At 64.1% G+C, this 27,779-nt stretch overlaps 1 protein-coding gene across 2 annotated transcripts; it reads left to right on the top strand.

Annotated features, from left to right (window-relative positions):
• The first annotated feature begins 303 nt into the window (after positions 1-303).
• On the top strand, positions 304-26,568 carry EPHB3 (EPH receptor B3). 2 transcript variants are annotated; one of them, XM_075418232.1, is made up of 16 exons: positions 304-370; positions 12,923-12,987; positions 13,362-14,034; positions 21,060-21,215; positions 21,358-21,693; positions 22,467-22,591; positions 22,735-22,903; positions 22,996-23,101; positions 23,514-23,566; positions 23,752-23,874; positions 23,974-24,221; positions 24,466-24,681; positions 24,773-24,922; positions 25,010-25,203; positions 25,369-25,524; positions 25,821-26,568. In XM_075418232.1, the coding sequence occupies exons 2-16, from the start codon at positions 12,931-12,933 to the stop codon at positions 25,927-25,929; spliced, it is 2,871 nt and encodes a 956-aa protein (XP_075274347.1). In that variant the 5' UTR covers positions 304-370; positions 12,923-12,930; the 3' UTR covers positions 25,930-26,568. The 2 variants fall into 2 exon arrangements, with proteins under 2 accessions (XP_075274347.1, XP_075274346.1); XM_075418231.1 differs by having other exon boundaries at positions 23,469-23,566.
• Positions 26,569-27,779: the final 1,211 nt, after the last annotated feature.

Raw genomic sequence — 27,779 nt, 5'->3', positions numbered from 1 at the left:
CCGGGGGCGCGCCAGGCAGCGCCCTCCCCCTCCAATTCATCTTTCCGCCGAGGCTCCGCCCCCACGTCCCGCCGCCGCCCAATGGGCGCCCCTCTCTCCGTCGCCAGGGGCGCCGGGTTGCCAGGGGCGGGCTGATTGGCGGGCCGGCCCCGCCCCGCGCGGCTCAGCGGCGGCAGCGGCGGCGGCGGCGCCAGAGCGCGAGCGTGGCGCGGCGGCGAGAGGAGCCGCGCGTGGCGCCGAGCTCGGGACTGCCCGGCGGGGCTGCCCGCACCGCCCCCCGCCATGGCCGCGGCCCCCCCGCGCCCCCCGCCGCCGCTGCTCCCCCTCCTGCTGCTCCTGCTGCTCCCCGGCGGCCGCCGCGCCCTGGAGGGTGAGTACGGGGCGGGCGTGCCCCCCCCTACACCCTCCACCCCCTGCCGCACCGGGGCCCGGGCGACCGCGCACACGCACGCACCCTCCGCGGTGTCCCCGGCCTCAGCGGGCCCAGTCGGCGTCCGCCGCTGGCTCGGCTCGTCGCGCCGCGGACATCCCCGCGGGGAGCTGGCCAGCCGCCGCAGCGCTCCCCAGCCCCGCTCCCAGCCGCCCTCAGTAGGTTTCAGAGTCAACGCCCCATGGAACCGAGCCCGGCGCGGCCGGCGGCTGCTGGCGGGGAGCGGCGCCTCGTTGGAGGCTCCGTTCCGGGGCTTTTCGCCGCGACCGGGAGGGCTGGAAAATGAACATTTGTTTTCGGCGGAAGCTGGCGGCGGGGCCGTCGGAGGAGTGTCGGTGTGCCGGGACAGGCTCCGTCCCTCCCCCGGCTTGGAGCGAGAGAAGCGGCTTCTGGCCCCGCCGGGGGACCGGCGGGTCCCGGGGCGGGCGGGGCGGGTCACACCGGGGAGGAGGGGGACTGGGGGGGGGTTTTGTCTCGGCGGCTCCGTCCGGGAGCGCCGGGGGCGGTGAGGCTCCGGTGTCCGGTAACCGAACCCGCTGCGGGAGCGGGCTGGGTGGGGGGAAGCCCCGGGCGGAGAGGGGCCCCCGGTGCCTCCGCGCGGGGGGGAGTTTGCGTGCTCGGTGGCCGGGTGGTGCTCCGGCGGCCCGGGGTGCGGCACCGGGGGTACCGGTGGGCAGGAGCCCTTCCCCGGGGGGGACGCGTCTGCTCCGCCTCTGGACTTTGTGGAAAGTTTGGGAGGGTGCGTGTCGCCCGTGTTTCTTTTCACCCGCTCTCCCTGCGATATCTTATTTTCCCGGCTTTAAAGAAGGGCGAAAAAAACCAGAAAAATCCTCCTTCTCCTCTTTTGTGCGCCGTAGGAAACGGAGCCGTGGGCCTGCTCGCTCCGTGAGCCCCGGGCTGAGCGGAACCCCCGTGGCTGGAGGGGAAGGGAGAAGCCCCCCTGCACCCATTTCTCTGGGGCTGGAGGCTCTGAGCGCCGTCCCGGGGACCGTCGGGCAGAGCCCTGCCTGCTGGAGGGGTGCAGGGGGGTGCAGCCGTGGGCAGGGAGCCGGGCAGGGCCCCACGCCTGCGGGCAGCCCCTCGCAACCCACTTCCCGTCAGCGGTTTGGGAACCGGGGGGGAAAGCCGGCGTGGGGGCCGGCAGCAGCGGGGCGCGTCGCCCGGGGACTGTCCCGTCGGTCCCCGGAGTGGCAGGGAGCTCCGGCCTCTGCCCCGCCGCCGTCTGGGGATGGAGCGGTGCAGAGCGCCGGACGGAGAGAAAATAAACAGCTCCTGCTGCGGAGTCGCTGGGTTTTCCCCGCTTCCTGAGCGTGCGGAGGGGTCTGCGGCCGGACACACCGCCCAAGGAGCTGCGGGCCCAGCTGGGTGCCAGCCCTGTGGGACTGCTTCGGGGCTGGCTGACTGGCAGCCGCCCAGCATTTTTGGGGCTGACCCTGATTCCCTTAGGATTTTCTTGGGTTTTTTTGCTTCCCCCTATCCGAGCTGGAGGGAAAGTTGCGGCTGGGCCGGGAGAGATTTCTGCCTTGCCCAGCGTTGGGAAGCCGTCGCTCGCGTCAGGGTCAGCGAGCTCCCGCACCTTCTGCTGCGCTGGGCATTTCTGGCCGCTCACGACGCTGCTTCCTGACAGCAACCAGCGCGTTCGGGCGGTTACTGTAAATCCAGCGTGCGCGTTCGTTCGGGTATTTTAGTGCTGGTCATAAATCTGGCGTGGCCATAAATCTGCACACACGTCTTGCGGACGGCAACGGCTGTGAGCAGTCCCCGGACCCGGCCACCTTGCTGTCCCCTCTGAGGGGACGACGGGCTGGGCTGGCGGCCGGGGCCGGACGGCGCTGCCCATTCCCGGGGGGATGGCGGGGAGTTGGATTTCTTTACAAGGCCCCACGGGGGTGGAGGGGAAAAGCCGCGCTCAGCAGCAGCTCAGTGAGGGCTTTGTGCTGCCGAGGAGAAAATGGTTTCTCTCCAGATCCTGTAAGCGCGCTGGGTCTGTTTGAAGTCACAATGTGTTTTTCTTCTCCGGTTCAGCAGTCCCCGGGCCGGCTGCAGAAGGAATGCTCTATCCGGGGGCAACAGCGGATCCTTTCTCCGGCACGGGGGTCGGAGCCGAGGAGTTTGTCCTGGCGGGGCTGTGGGGAGCGGAGGCAGCGGAATGGTGCAGGGACAGTGCTGCGTTGGAGGCCCTTGCTGACGGTCCGGGGATAGAACCCCAGGCTTCGAAAGGCCCTGGGCGAGGGAGCGTGGATGGCTGCAGGCTCGCTCTGCCTGTCGCCCCGGGGCTGCGGGTGGGCTGGGGCCGGGACCCGCTCTGCCCCGAGCAGCCTCGCCGGGCACAGAGCTCCCTTTAAAGTCGGGGTTTCCCATGTGCTCCCCCACAAACCCCCGTGCAGAGGCATCGCGTTGCTGCGCAGAGCCCCAAGCCAACTCGGGCTCTAGCAAAATACCTGAACTGCCCCGAAGGAGGAGGATTTCAAGGGGGATTTTCCTCATCTGGGCTCTGCCTGTTCTCAGCGCCCAGACCCCCGCCGGGCGTTACGCAGGCTGACCACGCTCCTCTCCGCACCGGCGAGCCCCTGCTTAATTGACCCCTGGACTGGAACCGCCAGGTATTTTCTTGGCAGGGAGATCTGCTTTCCGTTTGATTACTTTTCGCTGAAATGGCACGTTTCTCGGCAGGGTGATGGGGGGAAGTTAGCCCTGTTGTTTTATTGATGCTTGGGGTAGGGCTGCGAGGGGACGCGGGCCGTGGGGCTCTGCCGTGCTCGCTGGGTTCATTAAATCGCCCATTCCTGGCAAAAAGCTCCGCTGGAGGAAGCCCGCCCCGTCCGTGCTCCCGAGGCGGGGAGGAGAAGGGCTTTCCTTTGTGTCGAGCGGAGCATGCGGAGAGCCGGGCAGAGCGAAAACTCGCGGCACCGGGGTCTGTTGGCAGCCCGGCGTGTCTCCCCCGGCGTACGGCTCGGCCGGCGAGGCTGCGGCTGCGGGGCCGTGCCCGCTCAGCCCTCACGATTGGGAATAGCGGCCTCTGGTTTTTAAGGAATGAACCGAAACTCCTTGTTTTGTTGTGATGACTTACTGCGGGAGATATTTGGAGAAACCAGTTTGTTGCATTTTCTTTCCGTGAGCCGTTTGCTGCTGCCACTGGAGCAGGGGAGCTTGGCGTTTAATTAAAGCAGCCCGAGCAATCTGAATCACAGACTCGCATGTTTTTAAAATTGTAGCTGTTCCTGTTGTGCTGAGTCAAACTGGTTTGTCGGGATTAAGCGTCTCGGCCTGGGAGCCGCGCTGGGGGAAGGGTACCGGGGCGGCCCCGGGGTCGGGATCCCCGTTCCTGGCTGGCGGAGGCGGCGGGGTGGGTGCCGGAGACCCCCGGGAAAGGGGGGCTGTCTCCTGGGCTGCGGTGGAGCCGGCGGCTGCCATCGCCCCGTGCTTCCCCGGGGTTGGAGCCGTGATGAGTTGGCGTCGCTTCTGCGACGGGTGTGTTCCCGAGCGCAGCGTTTGGGGGACGGCGGGGACGGGGCTGTCCCTCCATGGCCACGGAGCCCCTCACCGGGAGCCAGGCTGAGCCCCGTGCCCCTGGGGATGGGCTGCCATCACGAAGGCCAGGCAGCCTTTCACAGCGGCGCTCCCACCCGGCTGGGACGGTCCTGTTTGAATTCGTGTTTGGGTTTTTTGTTGTGTTATTTTTTGTTGTTGTTGTTGTCGCTCAAAAAACCAGTCCTGCACTCAGGCTGGGGCGGGGCTGGTGGCGGGGTGCGGGCCGTCCCCTCGCAGAGTGCAGACTCCGCGGGGAGCCTGACGGGGAGCCATTTTGTGGGGCGGGTGGGCGCCCTGCCCACGCAGGGCCGGGCCTGGCTCCTGGCAAGGCCTCGTCCTCCATGCTGGGGCTTCGGCATCGCCTCGCCCTCGGCGTGGCCGTGGAGGCCTCTGGAGGCCAAGCCCGAGAGCGGGGCCTTGCCCTCAGCATGGCCGTCGAGGCCTGCTGGGGCCGAGCCCGAGAGCAGGGCCGCGTCCCCTTCCTGCAGGGCCACCGTTTCCAGGGGGGCTGCAGCCCTCCCCTGAGCACCCGCTTCCCCCTCCATGCAGCCGAGCCCCCCGGCCTGCGCTCCCCGAGGCGGGAGGGAGCAAGGCCCAGAGCCGGCTGTGCGTGGCCGCCCCTCTGAAGAGGAGAGGGAGCCATCTTGGGAAGCAGCAGGAGCTCGGCGGCAGGGCCCGGCGCTGGCCCCATGGCCGCTCTCTGTGCGCGTGCCAGCACGTGCCGGCCGGGGGTCCCGGGCTTGGGGGGGTGGGGGGTGTCTCTTTATTTTATTTTTGCCCATCGCTAAGCCCCGCGCTGCCGGGGCCTGGCCTTTCTCACACGTGTGGCGGGAGCTGTTGACAAACACCTGTTTCTCAGCCCCCTCCCCAGGAATGCCCCGGGGCCCCGCGGGCGCTGCGGTGCCGGAGGGGGGGACAGCAGGGACACCCCCTCCCTGGGGAGCGCTCCCCGGGGCATTCGTGCCCGCCGGCAGCTGCAGGGGGATTTGAGCCTCCCTGTTCCACTCCGAGGTGTGGCCGTTGCGCGGGGCTGCCGAAACCCGTCCCTGTCCCAGGGAGGGGACAGCGGGCCCCCCCCCCGACCGGTCCTGCTTGTCCCTTGGGGTGCCCGGTGAGGGCTGGGGTGCGGGAGGGACCCCGCAGGACAAGCAGGGCAGGGAAGGGGTGCTCGACGGGCGCGCACGCACACACGGCGTGCGATCCAAGGCCTTTTTTTATTAATGAGAAAAATGTGCAGGGCTTGAACGATCGCCAGGAACAGATTTATTCTCGTTCCCCAGAAATTAAACTGAAATGAAGGAGCGAGTCAGCCCGGCCCGGCACCCCCTCCTGACTCTGTGCTTGTTTTAACTCTGGAAGAATCTGACTTTGGGGGTGGGGGAGGCGGGGAAGGGGGGTGGGGGGGTTGATATTTGGGTTTAAGCAGTTCCAGATGGGCTCGGCGCTCGAGGAGAGCCGAGGAAGCGAGCGGAGAGCAGCGCGGAGATTTGGGTAACTGCCCCAGGCAGGAGAGAGGAGGGAGATCTTGGCAGAAACTCCCGCTCCGCTCTGCCGGGGTGGGATGGAGCTTGGCAGCCGAGCCGCCCCGTCTGTGGGGTGAACCTTTGGATGTGCAGCGAGCAACCTTTTTTGGGGAGGGGGTGGATTCTTGGGGTTTTTTTTCGAAATGTCATTACTCCTTCCCTGGGCTCTTTCCAAAAGTACAACCTGGAAAAAAAAAAATGGAGCTGGAGGAGGGAGAAGGACCTTTTGGATCTCAGCCTGCCGCAAATGGTTGCCCTGCGGAGGCAGGCCTGCAGCACCGACCGCGTTCCCTTCCTTCCCTCGGGGGCTCTGGGGCTCTCCATCCATCCATCCGTCCATCCATCCATCCATGCCAGTCCAGCTCGGTGGCCCCGTGAAGCCACGGGGCGATGGGGCTGCGGAGGGCAGCGGCGGGAGCGTCCCCATCGTGGCAGGGCCTGGAAACGAAGGCGGCTTTGCGGGCTGATTTGCTGCCTACATCCCGGTGTCTCCCGATCGGATGAGTTGTTTCAGTGGCAGCGGAGGGTGGCTGCGTGGCCATTCCTTGTGGGGCCGGCGACCTATAAATCTCTCCTGCTTGCTGGCCCGCAGAGCTCCTGCCCGCCTGGCACGGCTGGTCACATTGTCCCAGGGGAGCCCATGGCGGGGAGCTGCAGCGGGCAGCCCCTTCCCCTGGGCCGGGCAGGGACGTGCCCGTCCCGAGCGGGCAGCAGTCGTTTTAAGGCTGGCAGGGTGTCTGGCAGCAGGCAGATCCGAGGATGTCCGTGGGGTCTGTCCATCGCCTGGCAAAGCAGAAGTGTTTTTCCCCCCTGAGCGAGGCGAAGCAGCGAGCACCGGGGCGCATCCACCACGTGGGCAGGGATGGCAGCTCTTCCCCAGCCGAGCTGACCTCGGCATGGCACGTGGGGCTCTGACATCCGAAATCCCCGCGGTATTAATAGAACGATAATTGCAGTGCAGGGCTGGACTCGGGCAGCTGGCTCGCGTCCCCTCCCGGCGTCAGTACGGCCTTTCTGCGGGACCTGGCAGGGCTCGGGCAGCGCACTGCACATGTCCTTGGCATGCGATCGCGGGGCAGGAGCCTGCTGTCCTGCAAAAGCACCGGCCTCCAAGAACTGCGCTTCAGGGGTGGGTGCCAGCAGGCGCTGGAGCCTGGCTTGGCATGGCCCTGCTTGCAAAATGGCAGAAATCTGCCCTCCCCGGCTCGACCCGGTGCGTGACCAGGAGGAAACGAGCGCCCGTCCCTCCCCGCATCCCGGGCGCAGCCACTTGATCTGCTTTTCGCAGAGCTGGCACCTGTCCTCTCTCACATGCTTCAGTCTGTCTCGCAGCCGTCAGGAAACAGCTCCTGGCGAGGAGCACGCGGCCGGAAAACCCTCTCCAGCCCGTTAGCAACCGGCGGGTGGGCGGCGAGGGAGGGAGTGCTCCGTCCGCCTCCTCCTGCGTGCCAGGCAGCTCCCGGTCAGCCGGGAGCTGGGTCTGGCCCGTCCGGAGGGCACAGGGCGCTGGGGTCGGGTGGGGGGACCGCGAGGGTGATGTGTCTGGCTGATGGCTTGGAGCCACGGGGCCATCTCCCCGTGTGAGGTCGTTACGCCCTGGTGCAGGTGTGGGATTGGGAAATGGAGGATGCTTCCTTGGAACTGGCATCTCTCACTCTGGTGCGAGCAGGGCTGGCGCCGGCGGTGGTGGCGGGACCGCGGGTGCTGCCCGTCGCTGGCCGGGCTCTCTGGGACAGGGGCTGCCTGCCCTGCTGCGTGCGTGTGTGGTGCGTACAAAGGGGCCTTAATCTCAGTTGGGGCCTCTGGGCCCTGCCATAATGCAGAAATAATGAGTCTATTATTAAGTGCCCACAGTACTTCTTCGCTCCGGTGGCTCGCCTCCAGCAGCAGGCAGAACCTGCCCCGCTTGAAGTGGATGTGTCATCATTTGCCTCAGCAAATCCGATCCCCTTTGATGATGGGCCAAGCGCCCTTGGCACGAAGGGCCACAGCTGTGATACAGGCACCATTTTTTTTATTCCCCTTTCCCCCTCCTCTCTTCCCTTTGTTCCCAGTTCTTGGCGAGTCGCTGGCTGGGCCCAGGGCAGGCGCGTGTTGGTGGGCATGGGTGGACCGAGCCCCCGCGTCCCCCGGAGAGGGCCGGGCTGGGGGCCCAGCTCCGGCGGCCTCCCCGCACCCTCCCGGCATGGGCAGCCATAGGGAGCGCTCCAGCCCTTCCCGTGGGCTCAGCCGCTCTGCCATGGGCCTGGACTGCCCGCCCGGGAGGGCAGCTGGGGCCCAGCATGGCCCCTGGTGCTCAGGGGGGTCCTCAGGAGGGAAGGGGGTTCCTGGGAGAGGACGGGCTTGTGGGCTGTGCAGCTTGCCGGCGGCTTCACCCAGCTCCCGAACCCCTGCCCGGCTCCTCCGCCCTGGGTGCCCTGCCTGCTGCCAGCCTTCCTCCCCGGCCGCAGCCTTCCTTGCTGCTCGCCCGGCACCATCAGCAAGAGCCTCCCTTTCCCCGCAGCACAGCTCGGGTGCGAGGGGCTGACAAGTGCCGAAACCTCCCGGCACGTCATCACCTCCTGTGCACAGGGTGGCTGCGAAGCCGCCGTCTGTGGGGTGCCCCGGCCATGGAACGCGTCCTCTGCCTTGGGCTTTCCCCTCACAGCCCCCTGGCCCCGGAGCGGGGCCATCCCCTGCCCGGGAGGAGGACGGCTGTGGGGTTCAGCTGGGGTCGGAGGGGGAAGGACGGAGGAGGAGGGGGGATCGGGGAAGACGCATCGTCGCGGGGTCTCCCAGACCTGACGCGCGCGCGCGCAGGGCGCTCTGTGTGGCTCGGCTTTTGTGTCCGCGAAACGCTCGTCAGCGGGAAAAGTGCAACCTCAGGTTCTCTCCCACAGGCAGCTCTTTGTTCCCAGATAAAGGACCTTACACCAAAGGCCCTTTGTGCCGCTGCTCGGAACGGTGCTGGGATTAATTGTACCGATAGGTGCTTGAATGGGGAACGCGCAAGGCCGCTCGCTCCTGCCATAATGATCTCCAAAACTGAGGAGGAAATTAAAATATGCGGGGAGATGCCCCTTTTGGTGGCTTTTTGACTGGCAGGGAGTCACCAAGATCGAAAGTGCACCCCTGGACAAGCTGCTTTTCCTACCAGGGAAGCACGGCATGGCAGCAAGGGGGAAAGGCATCCAGCACCACCATGAGCAGCCGCCGCGGTGGAAGCCGAGCCGTGTCCTGGGGCAAATGGCTCAGCCATCGGTGCTGTCTGCATATGGCCAGGCCACTCGCCCCGCGCCGGGCTCCTACTGACATGGTGCCGTGGTCTGCGTGGCTCCCAGAGAGCACGGGCACGTCACAGAACAGGTTCCTCTGTTTGCGGCAAGGCTGCGTGGGCGTCTTTACTAACTTTCCTCCCTTGCCTGCTTCCAGGATGCTCTGGACTTGCGCGAGCTGCCGTCTCCTCGTCAGGGCGAGGAGCTGGCATCCCAGCTTGCCAGCGCATCCTGATAAAAGCCGGCAGTCCCCATGTTCAAAGGCGAGAGCGTTCAAATCGGAGCCGGTTGGTGGAGACGACTGAGTCTTCCCCAGCGGCTTCATCTTGAAAGAATTTTGTTTCCCCCCCTCCTTTCTGGCTCAGGCATCGCCGCCGCGCACGTCTGCCGCTCAGCAGTGCGAGACAGGCTCTCTGGGCCTCTTAGGGGGGGAGTTCAAACGTTTTTGCTGGCCTCAGACCGTGCACGCCGCATTCCTGAGCCCCTGCACGGGGAGGAAGAGGTCCCCAGCTCCAGATGGGTCCTCGCCAGGGCTTCAAACATGCAGCGAACTGCTGGGGACTCTGCAGAGGCAACGGGAGGGCTGCTGGCAGGGGACCCCTGGTCTTTGCAGCTTGGGGCACGCCTGGGAGGAGATTTTTGCAGGGCAGGGAGGAGGCAGCCAGAGTGATGCTGAGAGCCCTGCCCGGGGAGTGAGGCTCTTTCGCTGCCCTGGGATCCCACTCTGCCGTGGAAATGCTGCTGTTGTGTGGGGCTGACCATTGCCTGCTGTGCTTGCGGAGCGTAGCGAGGCTCCTGCTGCATCCCTTGCCTTTGCCCAGCTGGAGGTAAGGAGACGACAACTCGCCAGCGCTGTGGACACTGATAAAGCAAGCCTGAGGGTGACTTCCCCAAGCTGGCGAAATTGGGAGCCAATTTCCCATTGACTAATGGGACCAGGCTCTCGCTGTGGTGTGCGGGATTGAGGTGGCTTTGACTCACTGCTCGGCCAGCCCTGACGCTGTTCACGTCCCTCCAAAGCACCTGCAAACCTGACCTGAGCCAGGAATCCGCTGGTGCCGCCTCCGAGCCCAGCTCTGGCACTGTGTGCCGGACAGAGAGAGCGGCCGGCTGCTCCTGAACCCCTGAAACCCAGTGCCTGCCCGTCTCCCTTTCACGGGGGGCCAGTGCGTAGCGTGCCCTGGTGTTTGCTGGCGGAAGGACACGAGTTCGGTGCCAGGCCACTGTGAGATCTCTGCGGCAGCTTGAAGGGCAGAGAGCGGTTCCTGCAGCTCGGCTGCGGCCGGCTCGGCTCAGCGTGCTGCCGCCGGCCCGGGGACCGTGCAGTGCGGCAGCCTGCCGGGCTGTCCGCCCGTGACCTTCACAGTGGTGGGCTGTGAGGGGCTGGGGAGCTCCACTGGCCCCACTCGCTCCCGCGGCTGCAGGAAAACCCCGCTGCCCTCCGCGCCCGGCCCCTTTCCTTAGCTGAATCGCTCAGTGATTTTGTTTTTATTATTTCCCCTCCCCGCTCTCTCTGTGTGGTTTACGCGGCTCTCGCGCCAGCGGCTGGCTTGGCTCTGTCGGGTTTTTTCCCCTCCTCTCCCGGTCAGATGGCAGACGCTGCCAAATTAGGATGCAGGCAGCGAGCCTCCCATCCGAGCCACATCTCTGCCCCGGCCGGCACTCGTGGGGAAGGGTGCTGCCGGAGGGGACGGGTGCCCGGGTGCCCCGTCCTGGGGCTGGGACAGCGTGGTGAAGGCTGCCTGCGTGGGGGCTGCTGGGGTGCGGGGCAGTTCCCGCACACCCTGGTCAGGTTTGGGGAGTGAAGCTGCCTCCCGCCCCAGGAGCGGGGATGCCCACACGGTCAGGTCCGGCCTGGCCGTGGGATCCCTGTGCCGCCCTGCCCGCGGGCACACCCTGCCACCCCGATCCCCATCTCCCCGGCCTGACTCACTGCCGCGGCCGCTCGTCCGCACCGGAGCGCACTGGGCATCCCTTCCCCGCTCCTCCCACAGAAACACCCACCCGGCTGTGCGCCGGAGCGAGCCTGTCGCCGGCCGGACCCGTGCAGGGTCTCTGCGCTGGGACTTGGCAGCCCGGCACACTGTCGGTGCCGAGCACGCTCTTGGCTCTGCTTTGCCGCCAGCGCGGCATGCCTGGGCCCTGGTGCGGCACCCCCGTACCCTTATTAGGGCAGCCGGCGTGCGGGGCCTGTCGCTCGGAGAGGTACGAGCTGCCCTGCTCCGCGACCAGCTGCCTTCCCGGGGAGCCACCCCAGTGCGGGGGTCTGGGGAACGCAGCAGCATCTCCCGGAGGTCTCGTGGTCGTGCGGAGCCGTGCTCCGGGCAGCGGTCAGTAGCTGATGCTGTGGAGAAGGGGATGGGAGAGGGATGGCGGTTTGCTGCATCCCCTGGGATCCTTTGGGACCAGGCAGGGGCTGCCCCATGAGTGTCCAGCCCCGTCCTGTGCCCTGACCCTCCTGGTGCCCGAGTCCCCCTGCGTCACCCACCTGGCTGAGGGCCTTAGCTTGTGTTTTTGAGAAACAGCGAATAACCCCTACCCAGTAACCAGTTCTGCGCTCCTCCTGTTCACAAACAAGAGCTGGTGTCGGTTTGTCCTCCCTGTTGTAGGTGCTGCCCCCCTGACCCTCTCCCGGCTGGGGAGCTGGCACCATGACGGGTTTCTTCACTCTGTCCCCGGTGCCGTATCTGCTGCCGGTGCCACCAGCCCATGATGGGACTGCGTTCGTGTTTACTCCACGCGAGTGGCAGGCTCATTGGCCGGGCTGGGATCCTGGCAAACAGCGGGGCGGGTCGTAGAGCCCACATGTCCCCAGATGTGCTTGTTTATCTGTGCCGCGGTGGCTCTCGCAGCCCGTGCTCCCGGCCCATCTGAAGGTGCTGGCTCAGGAGCTGCTGGTGGGTCTCCCCGGGGTGGGACACGGGAGGATGGTGGATACCTCCAGCCAGGCTTCATCCAAAACCCCGCGACGCGTGAATGTTTCCTTCCTCCTTCACGCTTCCTCCCTGTCCGGGTTAGCCCGTGGTTTTCCCAGGGTGGAAGGAAAGAAGCTGAAACTGCCTCTCACTGCTGGGGCTGAGCTGAGCTGCCCCGACATGTCCTGGGCCCCAGCCGTGAGAGCGATCAGCTCCCAGCTCTGGGCGCTGGAGAGCCATGGCTCCCTGCCCTGTGTGGGCTGAGGGATGGACAGACGGATGGGTGGTCAGCCCCTGGGAAGTTGTGCCAGGTCTGTGATGGGGCCATGCCTGGAGCCGGGGAGGGGGATGCCCCCAGCAGGGTGGTGTTTTGGAGCTGGCCCTGGGCCCCGTTCGGGGTCCTCTGAGCACACTGGGGTCGGCAGGAGGCTGTTGCCCAGCTCTGGCGTTTCCACTCCCTTGCCTACGGGGCCGTCCCCGGAGCAGGGGTCGCAGAGCCAGCAGCCCGCAGAGGGGCCCCTGGCACCGGCCCCGGAGCTCGTCGTCGTTCTCCGTCCTCGCGTTTCGCGCGCGGTGCTTGCGCGGAGCCGTGCGGCTCTGCCCGGGATTAGCGACAGCTGCCTGCAATTGCAGCTCTTCCCAGACAAGCGTCTCGCTCCCCCAAGGCTGGGGCTGGGGCTGTTTGGGGAATGCTGCCGGGGTGGTTTGTCTTGTAGTCTGCTCCAGGAATGTTGGCCAGACGGTCAAATTCTTCTCCCCTCTTGTAAAATGAGTGATGTGGGGCGTCTCTGGGAGAGCAGCCTGCCAGTCCCTCCTCCTCTGGATAAACCTGCCTGGCCCGCACCACCCTGTCATGGGAACGGGCCCTTTCAACCCCAGCCACAGTAAATACGCGCCCTGCCAAAGCCGGGGGGGCTGGTCTCCCTCCTCGGGCACCCCCCGCGCTGGCCGTGCCGGTGGCCGGGGGCGGCAGCCGCCGGTCCCCGTCCCCCCTCGCCACCTGGCCAGCTCCTTGTCCTGCCGCTTCCCTGCTCCGGCGCGGCTCTCCGGGGACGCCTCGCTCTTCCTGTTCTCCTGACGGGAGGAGAGAAATCTGGAGTCTGTCTGCGCCGCTCTCCCCTCCTCCCACCACGTCTCACCCCCCAAGTTGCTGTTTTCCACAGAAATGTCAGGCTCGGCTCTCCTCACCCCCACTCCTCCTGGTTTTTTTTCCCTCTAATCTTGGCCTCCGTCTCCAATTACTTCTTTCTCTCCTCCCTCTCTCTCCAGAGACCCTGATGGACACGAAGTGGGTGACCTCTGAGTTGGCATGGACAACTCATCCGGAGACAGGGGTAAGTCTGGAGCCAGCTCCAGTCCAGCTCACCGAATGGCACTGCTGGCCCCAGCCCCACAGGAATCGGGGCTGCTCGCTGGCACCTTTGTAGAGCTGGCTGCGTCTTCCCCCTTCCCTCCCCTGCTTATCCTCTCGCCTCGTGAAACCGTCTCCTCCCGACTCCGTGCCGGTGGAGCAGGAGCGCCATGGTCCCTGGCCCGGGTCACTCTTAGTCACCTTGATGACCGGGAGGGTTGGGACGGGTGGAGGTGCAGCTGCTGCTCTTCCCCATTGACTGATGCCCAGTCCCCCCCGCCCTGTGCCATTCGTGATGTGTCCACGGCACCAATCTCCCCGGCTGGGGGTCCTAACCCGCTCCCCTCTTGCTCGCAGTGGGAAGAAGTCAGTGGTTACGACGAGGCCATGAACCCCATCCGCACGTACCAGGTGTGCAACGTGCGGGAGGCCAGCCAGAACAACTGGCTTCGCACCAAGTTCATCCAGCGCCAGGACGTCCAGCGCGTCTACGTGGAGCTGAAGTTCACTGTGCGGGACTGCAACAGCATCCCCAACATCCCTGGCTCCTGCAAAGAGACCTTCAACCTCTTCTATTACGAGTCGGATACGGATTCTGCCTCTGCGAACAGCCCTTTCTGGATGGAGAACCCCTATATCAAAGTGGATACAATTGCCCCGGACGAGAGCTTCTCCAAGCTGGAGTCTGGCCGCGTGAACACCAAGGTGCGCAGCTTTGGCCCTCTCTCCAAGAACGGCTTTTACTTGGCCTTCCAGGACCTGGGAGCCTGCATGTCCCTCATCTCCGTCCGGGCTTTCTACAAGAAATGCTCCAACACCATTGCTGGCTTTGCTATCTTCCCGGAGACTTTAACGGGGGCTGAGCCCACTTCTCTGGTCATCGCACCGGGCACCTGCATCCCCAACGCGGTGGAGGTGTCTGTCCCCCTGAAGCTGTACTGCAACGGTGACGGCGAGTGGATGGTACCCGTGGGAGCATGCACGTGTGCCGCCGGATACGAGCCCGCCATGAAGGATACCCAGTGCCAAGGTACGCGCGTGGTGACGTGACCGTGGCTCTTGTCCCCGCGGACGCGTTGATGTGGAGCAGGCGGTTTTGCACTGAGCTCGGTCTGGTTTTGGAGGCTTGGGGAAGCAGGGTGGTATCTCGGAGGACCCGTCTGCAGATTGACTTGGCATCTGGAAGCCTTAAAGCCGTGGTGGTCTGGACTGGCGCGGTGTCTGCTGTGACATGCTGGTTAGCTGTGGGATGCATCTCCTCACCAGGAGCCGCAGATCGAGGCATGGCCTTCAGCAGGGGTCCAGCACGTTACCAAAGCCTCCCTGTGGCCCTTGCTGCCGTGTCCAGCACCTCCCCTCTCTCCCTCCCACGGTGCTCGTGGCTGGGGCCAGCAGTCGTTCCTGGCAAGCGTGATTTCACGCTGCGTGTGCGGAGGCGCTTGGAAACGCCGGCAGTGAGCGGGGCCCCGCTGCGCTGGCTGCGGGAGAAGCCGTGCGGATGCTCGCTCCCCCTGCCAGCGCTGAGGGCTTGCGTCGGGAAGGGTGGGGAGCAGCGCGAAGGCAGGGAGCCGGAGCTCCCGGTCCGTGCTCGGAGGGGAGGGAAGAGCACATGGAGATGGGGGGGATGGAGAGCCGCCCTGGGTGGCAGGGTGGCCTTTTGTGGGTCCTGCAGCTGCCGTGCTCTCCCGCGACAGCTTTGGTGTTGTTGTTTCACCCTTAGATTGGGCGTGTTGATAAGGAAAAGTCTACCCAGGTGGATGTTGTTTTTCCTTGGGGTGAGTTTGTCCTCGGAAGCTGTCTCCGGCACGCGGGTCCCTGCCCCGGGGTGGCTCAGGTTTAGGGCAGAAGGTCGCTGTTCTCCTTGGCTGGAGGCTTTGCGCAGGGAGCGGGATGCTGGCTGGGACCCCAGCGCTGGATGCCTCGTGCTCACCAATGACGGGATGCTTGGCGCCGGCCCTTTGCTCTTGGCAGGGGCGATGCGATTTGGGACGGCCCGTGACGTGGGACTCGGGCCAGGCCGGCCTCTCCTCTGGCGCTGGGAGCAGGGTAGCCGTCAGCCGTGCCGCTGCGGCTGGTCGGGAGAGCTCAGCCTCCACGGGGCCGTGGCTCTGCTGAGGGTCTGGAGCCTCCAGCGCTGTCGGTGCCAGCGCAGCCCGGACTTTGGGAGCGGGCTGCTTGTGGCCCAGCCCCCTGCATCAGCCTTGCGAGCAGCCGATCTGGCTCCTCTTGGGCAGACAGACACCGGTGCCAGGCATCCATCGCTGGGCAAGGAGCCCACGCTTAGAAGCGTGTGCTGGGGTCCTGGCTCCTGGCGAGCTGGTGTCCTTCTTACGTAGGCTGGGAGACCTTGGACCATACGGGGTGTCTGCTCTTTCCCAGTGGGGTTTGGGCACAAGGTGACACCGTTTCCAGCCAGCACCCAGGCCGTGCTGGGCAGGGGCATCCGAGGCAGGACCAAGGGCTCCTTGGGTCGGGCCTGGGGCGAGGTCCTCTCTCCACATCCCCCCAGCCGGGCAGACGCCCTCGCAGCGGCTCTCCCAGAGCCTTTATTTCTCCCCTGCAAGCCTCGGCTCCTTCCCCAGCACGCAGGGAAGCCGCGCCGAGCCGCGGGCGCGTCTCCATCCGGCAGCCTGCCCTCTCGCCGGGCAGAAGCAGCGGGGTCCTCACGTTTCTCTGGGAAAGTTGCGCTGCGCTTGTACCGTCAGATTTTCCGCCATATGATGGTGTGTTTTAAGTGGAAACAGCTGAAGAAGGGCTGGGAGAACCCGGAGCCGCAGCTCCCTTCGGCTGGATGTTCCCGTACCGTGTTTCGACAGCCCGGCACCGCTGAGAAGGCTCTCGGCGCTCCCGCCCCGGGGAGCCCGCCGAGGCTTCCCCGCACGGGCGAGGAGCGCTCCGGAGCGCCAGATGGCATTTTAATAAATAACAATAGCCAGTTACCGCTTAGATGGGATAAGCCCTGTTGTAAATCTGCCCCTTTCCCCAGACTTTCAGTGGCCTTTGAAGATCTCCCCCTCCTTCTCTTTATCTCCATCCAGAGCCAGGATTAGACCTCGCATTCAGACCTGTTACAATGCAGCTTGTGTCCCGGTCCCTCGGGAGCCGAGGGCTCATCCCGCCCGGCTGAAGGCAGTTTCTTTGGCATGCTTTGTAGTGCGATACACCAGGCTGGTATCTGGCGCTCTAGTCCTGAGTTGCCACAGCGTTGATTTGGCATCTCATTCTCAGCCTCATTATCTTTATTTAATTAGCACACGGCCCTTCTGGGGGTTGTGCCGCTTCCCACACGCTCCCTGCCACGCATTGCTGCAGAGGCAGCTCTCCCCGGAGGAAGAGGAGCTGCTGGCTGGGGAGGGGGACGAAGGCTCCTGCATGCCTCCGCAGGGAGGGGTGTGCTGCCTTTGGCCTCTCGCACCCCAGATTTCAGCCTTTCCCCTCACCCTTCTCCTTTCCGTGTGCAAGCACCCAGGTAATTGGGGGGATTTGGGGTCGAGGTGGTCCCCACGTCGCACAGGCAGGTGGTAGGAGTCCCCTTCCAGCGGCGCGGGGCTCCCAGCACAGAGCAGCTCAACGTGCGGCACCTCCCTGAAAATTCCCCTGGGCATGTGCTCCCCGCACCGGGTTCGCCGGGGTTCACACCCCTCACACTGCTGGCTTCACCCAAAGACAGAGAGGTTTGGGGTCTGGCTGGCTTCCGTGCCAGGGAGCTAGCAGCAAGCTCCCTCCTTGCATGGCCCATGGGGGGGTCCTGGAGAGGGGCCACGGTGCCCCCAGAGCCTCTGCCCCGCTCAGGAGGGGGACTGAGGCTGGGTGGTGCGGTCGATGGACACCCAGACTGTAGAAGCACCCATGGAGAACGTGTGCGGTGTGACACCGCGCGCTCCTCGGGCCCGTTTCTCCACCTTTTTGATGTCCCTTTTCTGCTGGCAGCAGGCACTGTCTGTTTGGGCGCAGTCCGTAGGCGATAGCAGGTCAGGCTGCGGCCAAAACCTGGATTTTTGCAAAAATAAATTTCCCTTGCAATCAGTGACTAATGGAAGCATCACCCCAAATTAAATAAGGGAAAAAAAAAAATGCCAAGCAAGCATTGCACTTGCCAACTGTTTGCAGCTTTGCATTGCAACACGGGCTTGCTGCATGAAACCCAGGAAGTGAAACTGCCGGCGATTAATTGCCCGGGCTCCCAGATCAAAGGCAGCTTGGCGGCCAGGCAGGGCGAGCGGCCGCTTTACAGCCGGGCACCTCCACAATGGGTTGCTTGTAGCACGGTCGAGGAAATCTGCCCCTGCCGTCCTGCCGGTGACCCGCTGTGGCTCGAGAAGCGGCTTTGCTTATCAAAAAAAAAAAAAAAAAAAAAAAAAATTTTTGATTTCCCGCCGGTTCCTTGGATGCCACTGTTCAAACCCCGAGGGCTCTTTCCTTCTCTCCCCTTCAAATTTACTCCGCTTGCTTTTGGACTGCGCTAACGTGAAATATTTCCACCCAAAGGGTGATTCCTTTTTTTAAAAGAAAAATCAAGTGCCTTTTAAGAGAGACTTAAAAAGAGAGTTACTGCCTCGGCTGTAGCCAGGCTGTTGCTGCCACGGCTCCAATCCATCTGCAGCCGCTTACGAAAGCGGGGAGGGAGCGAGCCGTGCAGGTTCATAAAGCACAGATCGTCCCAGGCAAACTCGATTGCTGCCTTTAAAGAAATTACAGGGTTGCTGGACAAAGGGATGTGATCGGTTTAATTTATCTAGGCTGAAGCGAGGCGTTCTGCTTCAGTCCTATGGGGAGAGAAATAGCTGGAAGGATGCTGCCCAGGCTGGAACGGCATCGCGTGGGTGGGAAAGCCGTCGAGACCTGAAACAGGGTAGTTTGGGGCTGGCATTTCCCGGTGTGCCGTGGGCTATCGCTCCCTCCCTTTCCCGAGGGGGGTGACCCCGAAGTTTTGGGGATGCGCACGGGGTTCGTAGCTGCTCGCCCGCATCCCATGCAGTCATGGAGGCTGCCTGCGGCGTGAGTCACTGCTCTCTGCTGCTGCCAGAAGGGTTTTATTTCCGTGGGGTTTTTTTTCAGCTCCCTCCCTTGGACTTTGTTTGCCAGGGTGGGGATTGTATTCAGGAAGAGTTGCCCCCCTCTTCCCCCAGCCCTGCGGCTCTGCGAGGCAGGGTCTGGCCTGGCGGTGGGCGAGTGATGGACATCCCGTAGGGATGGCCGGTGGGTGCCACGCTGCACGATGCCCCACAGAGGGTGCAGGGGCAGTTGGGCAGCAGCCCTGGGGCTGCGTTACTCCCCACATAAATCCCCTCCTGTCAGGCCAGGCTGCGTCTCCCTCCCATCAAACCAGCAGCTCCTTTTCAGCCGGGGGAGCTCCGCTTCGATTCCCTGACCTGTTATCCCGTGGCTGTCAGTGACTGTCATGTTCTCCCCAGAGGTGACCGCAGCTCGGCACCAGGAGATGTGATCTGTGTGCGGAGGTTCAGGGTTGGTATTTTATTTAAAGACACTTCAGCAGGAAAAGTGCTTATGCAAACCTCTTGGTGGGGAGAGGGGAGCCCGGCTCCGGCTGGAGGGACTCGCGTTCCCGCTCCGGAGCTCCCAGGCTAATTCCCCGGCGTGCTGGCCAAGACAGTGGTTGTTGTACAGGCAGTTTCTTGCAGAGAAGAGATGACACAGCGGCTTATCCACCGGGGACCCGGGATCAACTTTCAGCTCGGTTGCAGCCTTCAAACGTGGCGGCTGAGAGCTGTCACGCTGCCACTGAGGTCTTTATGCTCTGATTTATGAAGCGGGGTTGGAAACTTGAACGCTGGAGTGCATCTGGGCCTTGGTCTCTCTCCCATTCTTCCCCGGCTTAGCAGGGCTGGGACGTGGCTCGTCCCCCTCCTGCCGGGGTGGCACGAGGGTGCAGAGAAAGGGCCTTCATCCTTTACTTGTGCGGGGTGGCAGGTAGCTGCCCAAGGGCAGCTCTGCCCATCCCTCCCGTGTCCCGGCGTGTGGGAGACACTGTCCCTTCCGTGAGCAGCACGCGGCGGGTGCCGAGCGTGCGGGAGGCCGAGCACCATCATCCCTCCTACATCCCCTGCACCGTGCTTGGGCTGGCAGCTGCACACGAGCCCTGGTTGCTCCAGCTTTGCTCTCCCCCATCAATCCTGTTATTTCAGGGGGTTTTATCCCTGGTGGATCTGGGCTCCTGTCCATTACCGGAGCACGTTTGGCAGCTTTCTGAGCCCAGAGCGTTCCTGTCCAAGAGGTTTCAGTCATCGCTCATTCCTCAGCAATCTGGTTCCTTACGCGTGAATCTGCATCCGCCCAGTCTGAGCCACCCGGGACTCCGGCCGGGCTGGGTCTTGCCTGTGCCGAGGCTGCTCCGCTACCTCTGGGCATCTGCTGTCCACGTCCTTGGGTTTCATGGTGGCGAGGGTGGCCCGGGCTGGGGGGACAGGAGCCCTGGACCTGCTCACCAGGGGCTTCCATCGCTCACAGAGGAGCAGATCTGCGCGTTCCTTTGCCCTCCAGCCTGCGCAGTCGGGATGGGCTGAGCTTTCGTTTCCCAAGGGAAGGCCCAGAGGCTGGGTGAACTCAGGTCAAGGAGATGGAGTGAGTCGAGCCATGTGGCCAGTCCCATTCTGACCGAAGAGGAGTCTCCTTGCCGGAAGGCTCGTGCCGTAGGAGCAGGAAGCGGCTGCTGCCGGTCAGGGGGGACGGAGACCATGGGTCTGTGGGTCCCCTCCTCGGCAGCGGGGTGCCCACACGTCCCCCTGCCCAGCAGCACCGCGATGGAGGGAGGCTTCTACCCTGCGGCTGCTCAGTGCTGGGCAAACCGGGGGGCCGGCTGGGCAGTGTGTGACTCAGCAGCGCTCCACGCCCCACGCGTGGGGCTGCAGCCAGCCGGAAAACTTCCACGGAGGGTGTCGGGAGATGCCTCATAGCAGGAAACTTCCGCCTGCCGCAGCCCGGTGAAGCACCGGGAAACCTCCTCCTGTTTACAGGGCGATGCGTGGGAGGCGGGACGGGGCTGTCGGCAGGGTTACGTGCCCTCGCCGCGGCCGAGCGAGGAGGATTCACCCTCCACCGGGGCCGTCGGTGCTGGTGCCACCCCGGCCGTGGCAAACGTGGTGATGCCAAAGCAGAGCCAACGCCGGCGGGTCCCTTGCTGCTTCGGCTGGCTGCGAACGCAGAGCACGGCTCCCCCGTCCTCGGGGCAGCACTGCGATAAATCAGGCTATTTCGAGGTGCAGGTCGGGTTCTGGAGGCTGCTCTGCTCCTCGGCTCAAGTGCCGTTAATCCTTTCACTTGCCCCTCGTTACGACTAAACGCCCCGCGCTGCCGGACGGGCCGGATCCCAGGACTTGTGGCTCCTTGAAGGACCCTGATCGGAAGCGGGAGTAGGAGGCGGCACAGCGATGCCGAAGCGGCTCTTTAGTCAAGGACCTGCAGGAATGTTTTCATCTCGCTCAGCACTCCACTTGAGCTGGCCTCGGGAGGTGCCGCTGCCCGGGGCTGAGGGGTGGCTGAAGAGCCCGAGGAGGAGCTGAGCGGCTGCATTTTGGGCATTTGGGGTGGCGGGGGCTGCTGTGGGCAGGGCTGAGGGGTCCTTTCCTTCCCAGCCGTGTTTCCCCAGAGAACGGATCGCTGACCCTGTGGGAGGGTGCTGGGCACGGAAACCAGCTGGGGAAGGGAACGTGGCAAAGCCCTTGGGAAGTGCAGTGAAGAAACAGAAGTGGGGCGGTGTTCTCCTGGCTGGAACTGCCCTGATCCACACACTGCTGGTGGTGACAGGCTCTGCCCATCTCCGGCTGCGCCAGGTCTGCTGCCGGAGCACAGCATCTCCGGGCAGAGCTGTGCCGGCGGACGCCAGCAGCCCCCTCGCACCCACCCTGCCCGGCCAGGGTCACCGCGTCCCTGGGCACGGCTGGCAGCGGTGGGAAGGCTTGTGGGTGGCCTGTAGTCCTCGAGCCGCCCATCAGAGTTCTGGCAGGGTGGCGAGGAAGGGTCTGCCCAGCCTTGGGGGGGGCGGTGGATGTTTGCTGGGTGCGCTTTGTAACTCAGGTCTGCTTTCTCTTTCTCCAGCATGTGGCCCGGGAACCTTCAAGTCTAAGCAGGGGGAAGGTCCCTGCTCTCCCTGCCCTCCCAACAGCCGGACCACCTCCGGAGCGGCAACAGTCTGCACGTGTCGAAACGGCTTTTTCCGCGCAGACACGGACCCCGCAGACAGTGCCTGCACCAGTGAGTCCTGCCCTGGGCGAGGAGGGGAGGTGTGGAGGTGGCGGGGGTCCACGCCCGGGGAGGGGGGAGTGTGCTGTGCCCACGCCGGAGGTGAGCCGGGCATGGGGGCATGCTGTCCCTGACCCCCACCTTCCCCCCACAGGCGTCCCCTCTGCCCCCCGCAGCGTCATCTCCAACGTGAACGAGACGTCACTGGTGCTGGAGTGGAGCGAGCCGCAGGACACGGGTGGGCGGGATGACCTGCTCTACAACGTCATCTGCAAGAAGTGCAGCGTGGAGCGGCGCCTGTGCACCCGCTGCGACGACAACGTGGAGTTCATGCCGCGCCAGCTCGGCCTCACCGAGCGTCGCATCTACATCAGCAACCTGATGGCCCACACCCAGTACACCTTCGAGATCCAGGCTGTGAATGGCATCTCCAACAAGAGCCCTTACCCTCCCCATTTTGCCTCTGTCAACATCACCACCAACCAGGCAGGTCAGTGGAGCTGCCAGAGAGCAGGGATTTCTTGCTGACAGTCTCAGAGGCTGCAGTCCTTTGTGCTGCCACGTTACTGGCTCTCCACGCCTGCATCTGATCCCCTGGGTAAATTCTCCTCTCCTTTTAACGCGTGTCCCTGGAGGAGATGAGATCAGAACGCGCGCAAGCAGAGAAGGGCAAGGTTGGCAGATGCTCCAGAGAGCTCTGGATCTCCTAGACCTACCCCAGAGATGTTGTGCCTGCTGTGAAGGGAGGAGGAAGGAAATGAGATTTCTCCCCTGTGGGCCTGGGAAGGCTCAGCACCAGCCCAAGCCTTCGCAGCCAGCCGACTGCTCTGCCGTTCCCTCCTTCCTCCCGCTCTGGCCCGGCTCCAGCGCGCTGCTAATCTCCAGCCGCTGCGCTCTGATCTGATTTCACAGGTCTCATCGGTGGGGTGGAGCACAGAGCTCCTGGTGAACGGAGGAGGGAAAAGAGCCCCGGTTTGGGCTGGCAGGGCCCTTCCCCAGACCAGCTTGCAGTTAGGCGTGGCGTGAAGTGTTGCCTCGGTGCTATTTCCAAGACTCCCCTTGGTCCCTTATTGCCTTGACTGCAAGATGGTGAGATCGCACCTCCCTATGGAGACTTGCGGGAGGCCTGTCTCAAAGGTTTTCCGTGCCTTTCCACGGGGGTTATCTGAGCAGGTCCCAGGCAGAGCCCCCTACACCGATGCGGGATGGTGGAGGGGGAAGCCTGGCACAGATGGCTCACTCCTCCCCTGCTCTCTTTCCCAGCCCCATCTGCCGTGCCGACGATGCACCTGCACAGCAGCACTGGGAGCAGCATGACGCTGTCCTGGACGCCCCCAGAGAGACCCAACGGCATCATTCTAGACTATGAGATCAAGTACTCGGAGAAGGTAAAGCCAGGAGGCAGAGCAGCCTTTCCCTGCTCCAACCCTTCCAGCATAGGGGATACCTGCAGATGCAGTGCCCAGGGGATGGAGGGGCGGCGAAGGGGGGATCCCTTTGCAGAGGTGACACCCACCTGTCTCCCCTACAGCAAGGCCAGAGTGATGGCATTGCCAACACGGTCACCAGCCAGAAGAACTCGGTGCGGCTGGACGGGCTGAAGGCCAATGCTCGGTACTTGGTGCAGGTCCGGGCACGCACGGTGGCTGGATACGGCCGCTACAGCCTCCCCACGGAGTTTCAGACAACTGCGGAGGATGGTGGGTACCAGGACTGGGCTGCCTCCATCCCACAGCCCTCCTGCAGGCTCCTTTCACAGCTTGACTTTGATTCCTGCCTCCTCCTCCACCAGGCTCCACTGGCAAGGCTTTCCAGGAGCTACCTCTGATCGTGGGTTCGGCCACCGCGGGGCTGCTCTTCGTCATCGTTGTGGTGATCATCGCTATCGTCTGCTTCAGGTACCGTCTTTGCAGGGAAGGAGGGGTCGGAGCTGGGTTGGGGGGTTGCTCGTGTCTGCCCGGAGCTTTCCCTCTTGCCTGTGGGCAGAGCTCTGGCAGCTCCAGTCTGAGCGAAGGACTGGACCTGCCGCGCGTGGGTATGAGAGCGTGGGTCCTGCGGGAGGGTGGTGCGTCTGCTTCCCCAGCACCAGTTGGGGCTCTGCCCAGGCTCCTGCCGTCCTCGCTCAGCACAACTAGGCCATCATCTCCCATCGCACCTCGGGCAGAGGGATGGCTCTGTTCGCAGGCTGCCGGGGGGGAAGCTCTCTGACATAGGCTGGCTGTGCTGGGATTTGGAAGCTGGCAGTGAATGTCTTTGCCCCATCAGGAAAGGGATGGTTACTGAACACCTCCTCTCGTCTCCTTTGGGCAGGAAGCAGCGCAACAGCACGGACCCCGAGTACACGGAGAAGCTGCAGCAATACGGTGAGTGTGAGAGCCCAGCAGGTGGGCTCTGCCTCCCCTCTCCAAATTCCTGCCCTGTGCATGAGCAAAGGGGTGGCCTTCACTAGCCGGGGACCAGGAGGGACGGGCTGACAGCTGGCTGAGCTGGCTTGGCATCTGTCACCTGCGCTGCATCTTTCCTGGTGACAACTCCTCTGCCCTTGCAGTCACCCCTGGGATGAAGGTCTACATTGACCCCTTCACCTACGAGGACCCCAACGAAGCCGTCCGGGAATTCGCCAAAGAGATCGACATCTCCTGCGTCAAAATCGAGGAGGTCATTGGAGCAGGCAAGTCCCGGGGCTGGGCACAGCAGCTGCTGCAACCGCTGCCTCTCGCCCTGCCGCGTGGCTCACCGTGCCACCCCCTTCTCCCCTTCCCCACCGCAGGGGAGTTCGGCGAGGTGTGTCGCGGGCGCCTGAAGCTGCCCGGCCGCCGCGAGATCTTCGTGGCCATCAAGACGCTGAAGGTGGGCTACACAGAGCGGCAGCGGCGGGACTTCCTGAGCGAGGCCAGCATCATGGGCCAGTTCGACCACCCCAACATCATCCACCTGGAGGGGGTGGTGACCAAGAGCCGCCCTGTTATGATCATCACAGAGTTCATGGAGAACTGCGCGCTCGACTCCTTCCTCCGGGTGAGCATCCATCCGCTCCTGCCCTGTGCTTGGGGGCTGCAGCATGCCGGGGTGGCAGCCCCAAGCCCTCCTCCATCCCTCTGCACTGTTGTGCTGGCATCCCCAGGGCTACGCTGTGCGTATGCACCATGGGGTAGGGAGGGAGGGGTGGCCCTAGGGAGGAGGAAGGTGGTGTTAGCACATTGGGAATCCTTCCGCAATCCATCCGGGGTGTTGCAAACTCCTCTGATCTCTGCTCTGGCAGCTGAACGATGGGCAGTTCACAGTCATTCAGCTGGTGGGAATGCTGCGAGGCATCGCCGCCGGCATGAAGTACCTTTCGGAGATGAACTACGTGCACCGGGATCTGGCTGCCCGCAACATCCTGGTCAACAGCAACTTGGTCTGCAAAGTGTCCGACTTCGGGCTCTCTCGCTTTTTGGAGGATGACCCGGCTGACCCCACCTACACCAGCTCCCTGGTATGGGACGCTCGTGGGGGATCCACCGATCTGGGGGTGGGGGGAGACACCCCAGATATGTGCTAAATAACGGAACCATGTATCCCTGCAGGGGGGCAAGATCCCGATCAGGTGGACGGCTCCCGAGGCCATTGCCTACCGCAAATTCACTTCAGCCAGCGACGTATGGAGCTACGGCATCGTCATGTGGGAAGTGATGTCCTACGGGGAGCGACCCTACTGGGACATGTCCAACCAGGACGTAAGTGCTCCCTGGGGAGGGGGGAGCTGTGGACTACGCGTGGGGGCCTGGGTGGCTCACAGCCTGCCTCTGCTTGTCTCTCCGCAGGTGATCAACGCAGTGGAGCAAGATTACCGCCTGCCACCCCCCATGGACTGCCCCACAGCACTGCACCAGCTGATGCTGGACTGCTGGGTGCGGGACCGCAACCTGCGGCCCAAGTTTGCACAGATCGTCAACACGCTGGACAAGCTCATCCGCAACGCCGCCAGCCTGAAAGTCATCGCCAGCGTCCAGTCTGGGTCAGTGGCATCCCTGCCTCCAGCCACGACTTCCCCCAAGCCCGGGGAGCACCGGGGTGGTTGGGACAAGAGAGGTGGGAGGGCAGGGATAAGAAATCTGCCCCGCTTCCAGTTACACCTCTGTGTCCCCTGCTCCCTGTGACCTGTGGCTCTCTTGTCCTTTAGCATCTCCCAGCCGCTTCTGGACCGCACCGTCCCGGATTACACCACCTTTACCACCGTGGGCGACTGGCTAGATGCCATCAAAATGGGACGGTACAAGGAGAACTTTGTCAATGCCGGCTTCGCCTCCTTCGACCTGGTGGCACAGATGACTGCGGAGTAAGTCCCTGCTTGCGGAGGAGGGAGAGGGCTGGGGCTGCAGTGCGTTGTGCCTTGCCTCTCCGGCAGCCAGCTCATCCCGCCTGAGCATCTGGCGAGCGGAGCTGTGCGTGGGGTTTTCCCAAGTGGGTTAAGGTCTGGGATTTGGCATCCAGTCCCCTGTGGTGTTCGAGGGACACGGGAGCTTGGCAGAGCGCAGTGATGAAGACGGGTCCCTTGGCAGCAGCTGGATGTGGCAGGGCCATGTGCTGGTGTTGCTGCTGGCTGGGGGCTGAGTCTTCACCTTCTCCTTGCAGAGACCTGCTGAGGATAGGGGTGACGCTAGCAGGGCACCAGAAGAAGATCCTGAGCAGCATTCAGGACATGAGGCTGCAGATGAACCAGACGCTCCCGGTGCAGGTTTGACCGCAGGGGACTCTGCATTGGAACGGACCGAGGGAACCTGCCAACCAGGTTCAGTTTGCGGTGCAGCCCGGCTTCCCGTTTCCCCCTTCACATGGCGCTCCTCTGCCTCGGACGGTCGCCTGGGACGGGTCGGGACGGGCCGCCCCTCCCCAGGTCAGAGGCACTCGTGCCGAGAGGGAGCCCAGCTTTTCGTCCCGTGTCCTGGAGCGGCGAGGCAGCAACGCATCTTCATATTGAAGATGGATTATGGGACAGAGACGGCACATCCCGCTTCCCGCCCTGTCTCGGTGCTTATCGGTTTGAAGAGTTGTTCTGCTTCTTGGATTTCTTTTCACCCCGTTTCCCCCCCTAAGTCTTCACTTCCCTCCCGTCCCTGAGGCCACAGACTGTTGACCCGTCCGCCGAGTCCGTCAGACACGTCCGAAGCCTTCCCTATCTCTGGTCACCGCGTGGAAGCAGCCGGGGCAGGCCGAGCCGGCGACAGGGCCGGGGCCATCGGCCCCAGACAATCACTCCTCTCCTCCAGCCCTGGCGGCCCCTCCGCCCGAGGGTCTGCACTGGAACATGTCCAAAGGGAAGGCTTCGCTCCCTTTCTTGGCTTTGCACGCCAGAACCCGAACCCCATGAGATTTACTATGCAGGGAGTTAGGCAAAAAAAAAAAAAAAAAAAAAGAAAAAAAGAAAAAAAAAAAAGAAGAAAGAAAAAAAAAAAAGAGAAGAGATATATTGGAAAAACAATAAGAGGGAGCAGAAAGGGGAGGGAGGGGGACCAGGCGCCCGGCTCCGCATCTCTTACCCTCTTGGTTCTCCTGGCCAGCTCTGGACTGCAGAGCGAGGCCGTCAGCACGTTTGCACAGGGACCCTCTGCCCCCGGACCACGGCAGCTGCGCTCCCCCCAAGGGGCCGGAGAGCAGGGCTGGGGCGGGGGCTGCGCCGGGGGCCGAGGCCCGGCCTCCCCCAGCCTCCTCTTTTATGCAGAAGGAGCGGGTGCCGCCGGCGCAGCCGCCCCGCTCCTGACACACGCTGTGATTGCTGCCAAAAGACTCAACTTCACCTTTTTTTCCCTGCGGATCCACTGCAGCCCGGTTCCTCCAAGCCGAGGGAGAGCCTCCCAGCGTGCCTGAGTGTGCGTGAGTGTGTGCGTGCGTGCGTGGGTGCGTGCTGGCCGGCAGGACTCTGCGAGGCAATGGGCAGAATAAAGGCAATAAGAATTTTAATGGAGTTTCCTTTGCTCGATCGTGCTCCCACTGGATGGGCACGGCTGCCTGCGGCTTCGCTGCCCGCCAGGATCCTCCTCCTCCTCCCGGCTGGCTCTGCGCCCCTCTCTGCTCCCGCTTTTTCTCGCTATCGCGTATTTGGGTGGTCCCACGGGCTTCCCTTCGGCACCGGTGCTGCCGCAGGGTCGGGCCAGGTGGCGACGCTGTACCCGCCCTGCAGTGCCGAGGGGCCCGGTGTGCTCCGCTGTGGAGGGTGGAGGTTACGAGGCCCAGGGCAGAGCCAGCCATCAAACTCCATCTAATGCGCTCGGAGATGCTCGTGGTTTTTTTGCTCCCCTCCCCCCCCCCCCCCCCCCCCCAATCTTCTCCTCCAATCAAGCAGGAACTGTGGGAACCAAACCCAGCGTGCAAAAACCAAGTGGGGAGCAGCCATGCTTGCTCCCCATCCCAGCGCCGGAGGGTCCCCGCAGCCCTGGGGCTTCTCCCCGGAGCGCCGGTCCTCCTCTGCTCTCCCCGGGCAGAGTCCGGCCCTGGGCGGGAGTGTTGGAACAGCCGCCGGCATCCCCGGAGCATCGGCCTCGCTCCTCCTGGCCGTGACATGGCAGCGGCAGAGCCAGGTGGGAACACGCCAGT

This window comes from Opisthocomus hoazin, chromosome 4 (assembly GCF_030867145.1).
Source record: "Opisthocomus hoazin isolate bOpiHoa1 chromosome 4, bOpiHoa1.hap1, whole genome shotgun sequence".
Lineage (NCBI taxonomy): Eukaryota > Metazoa > Chordata > Aves > Opisthocomiformes > Opisthocomidae > Opisthocomus > Opisthocomus hoazin.
This window is presented reverse-complemented; position numbering and strand designations above follow the sequence as displayed.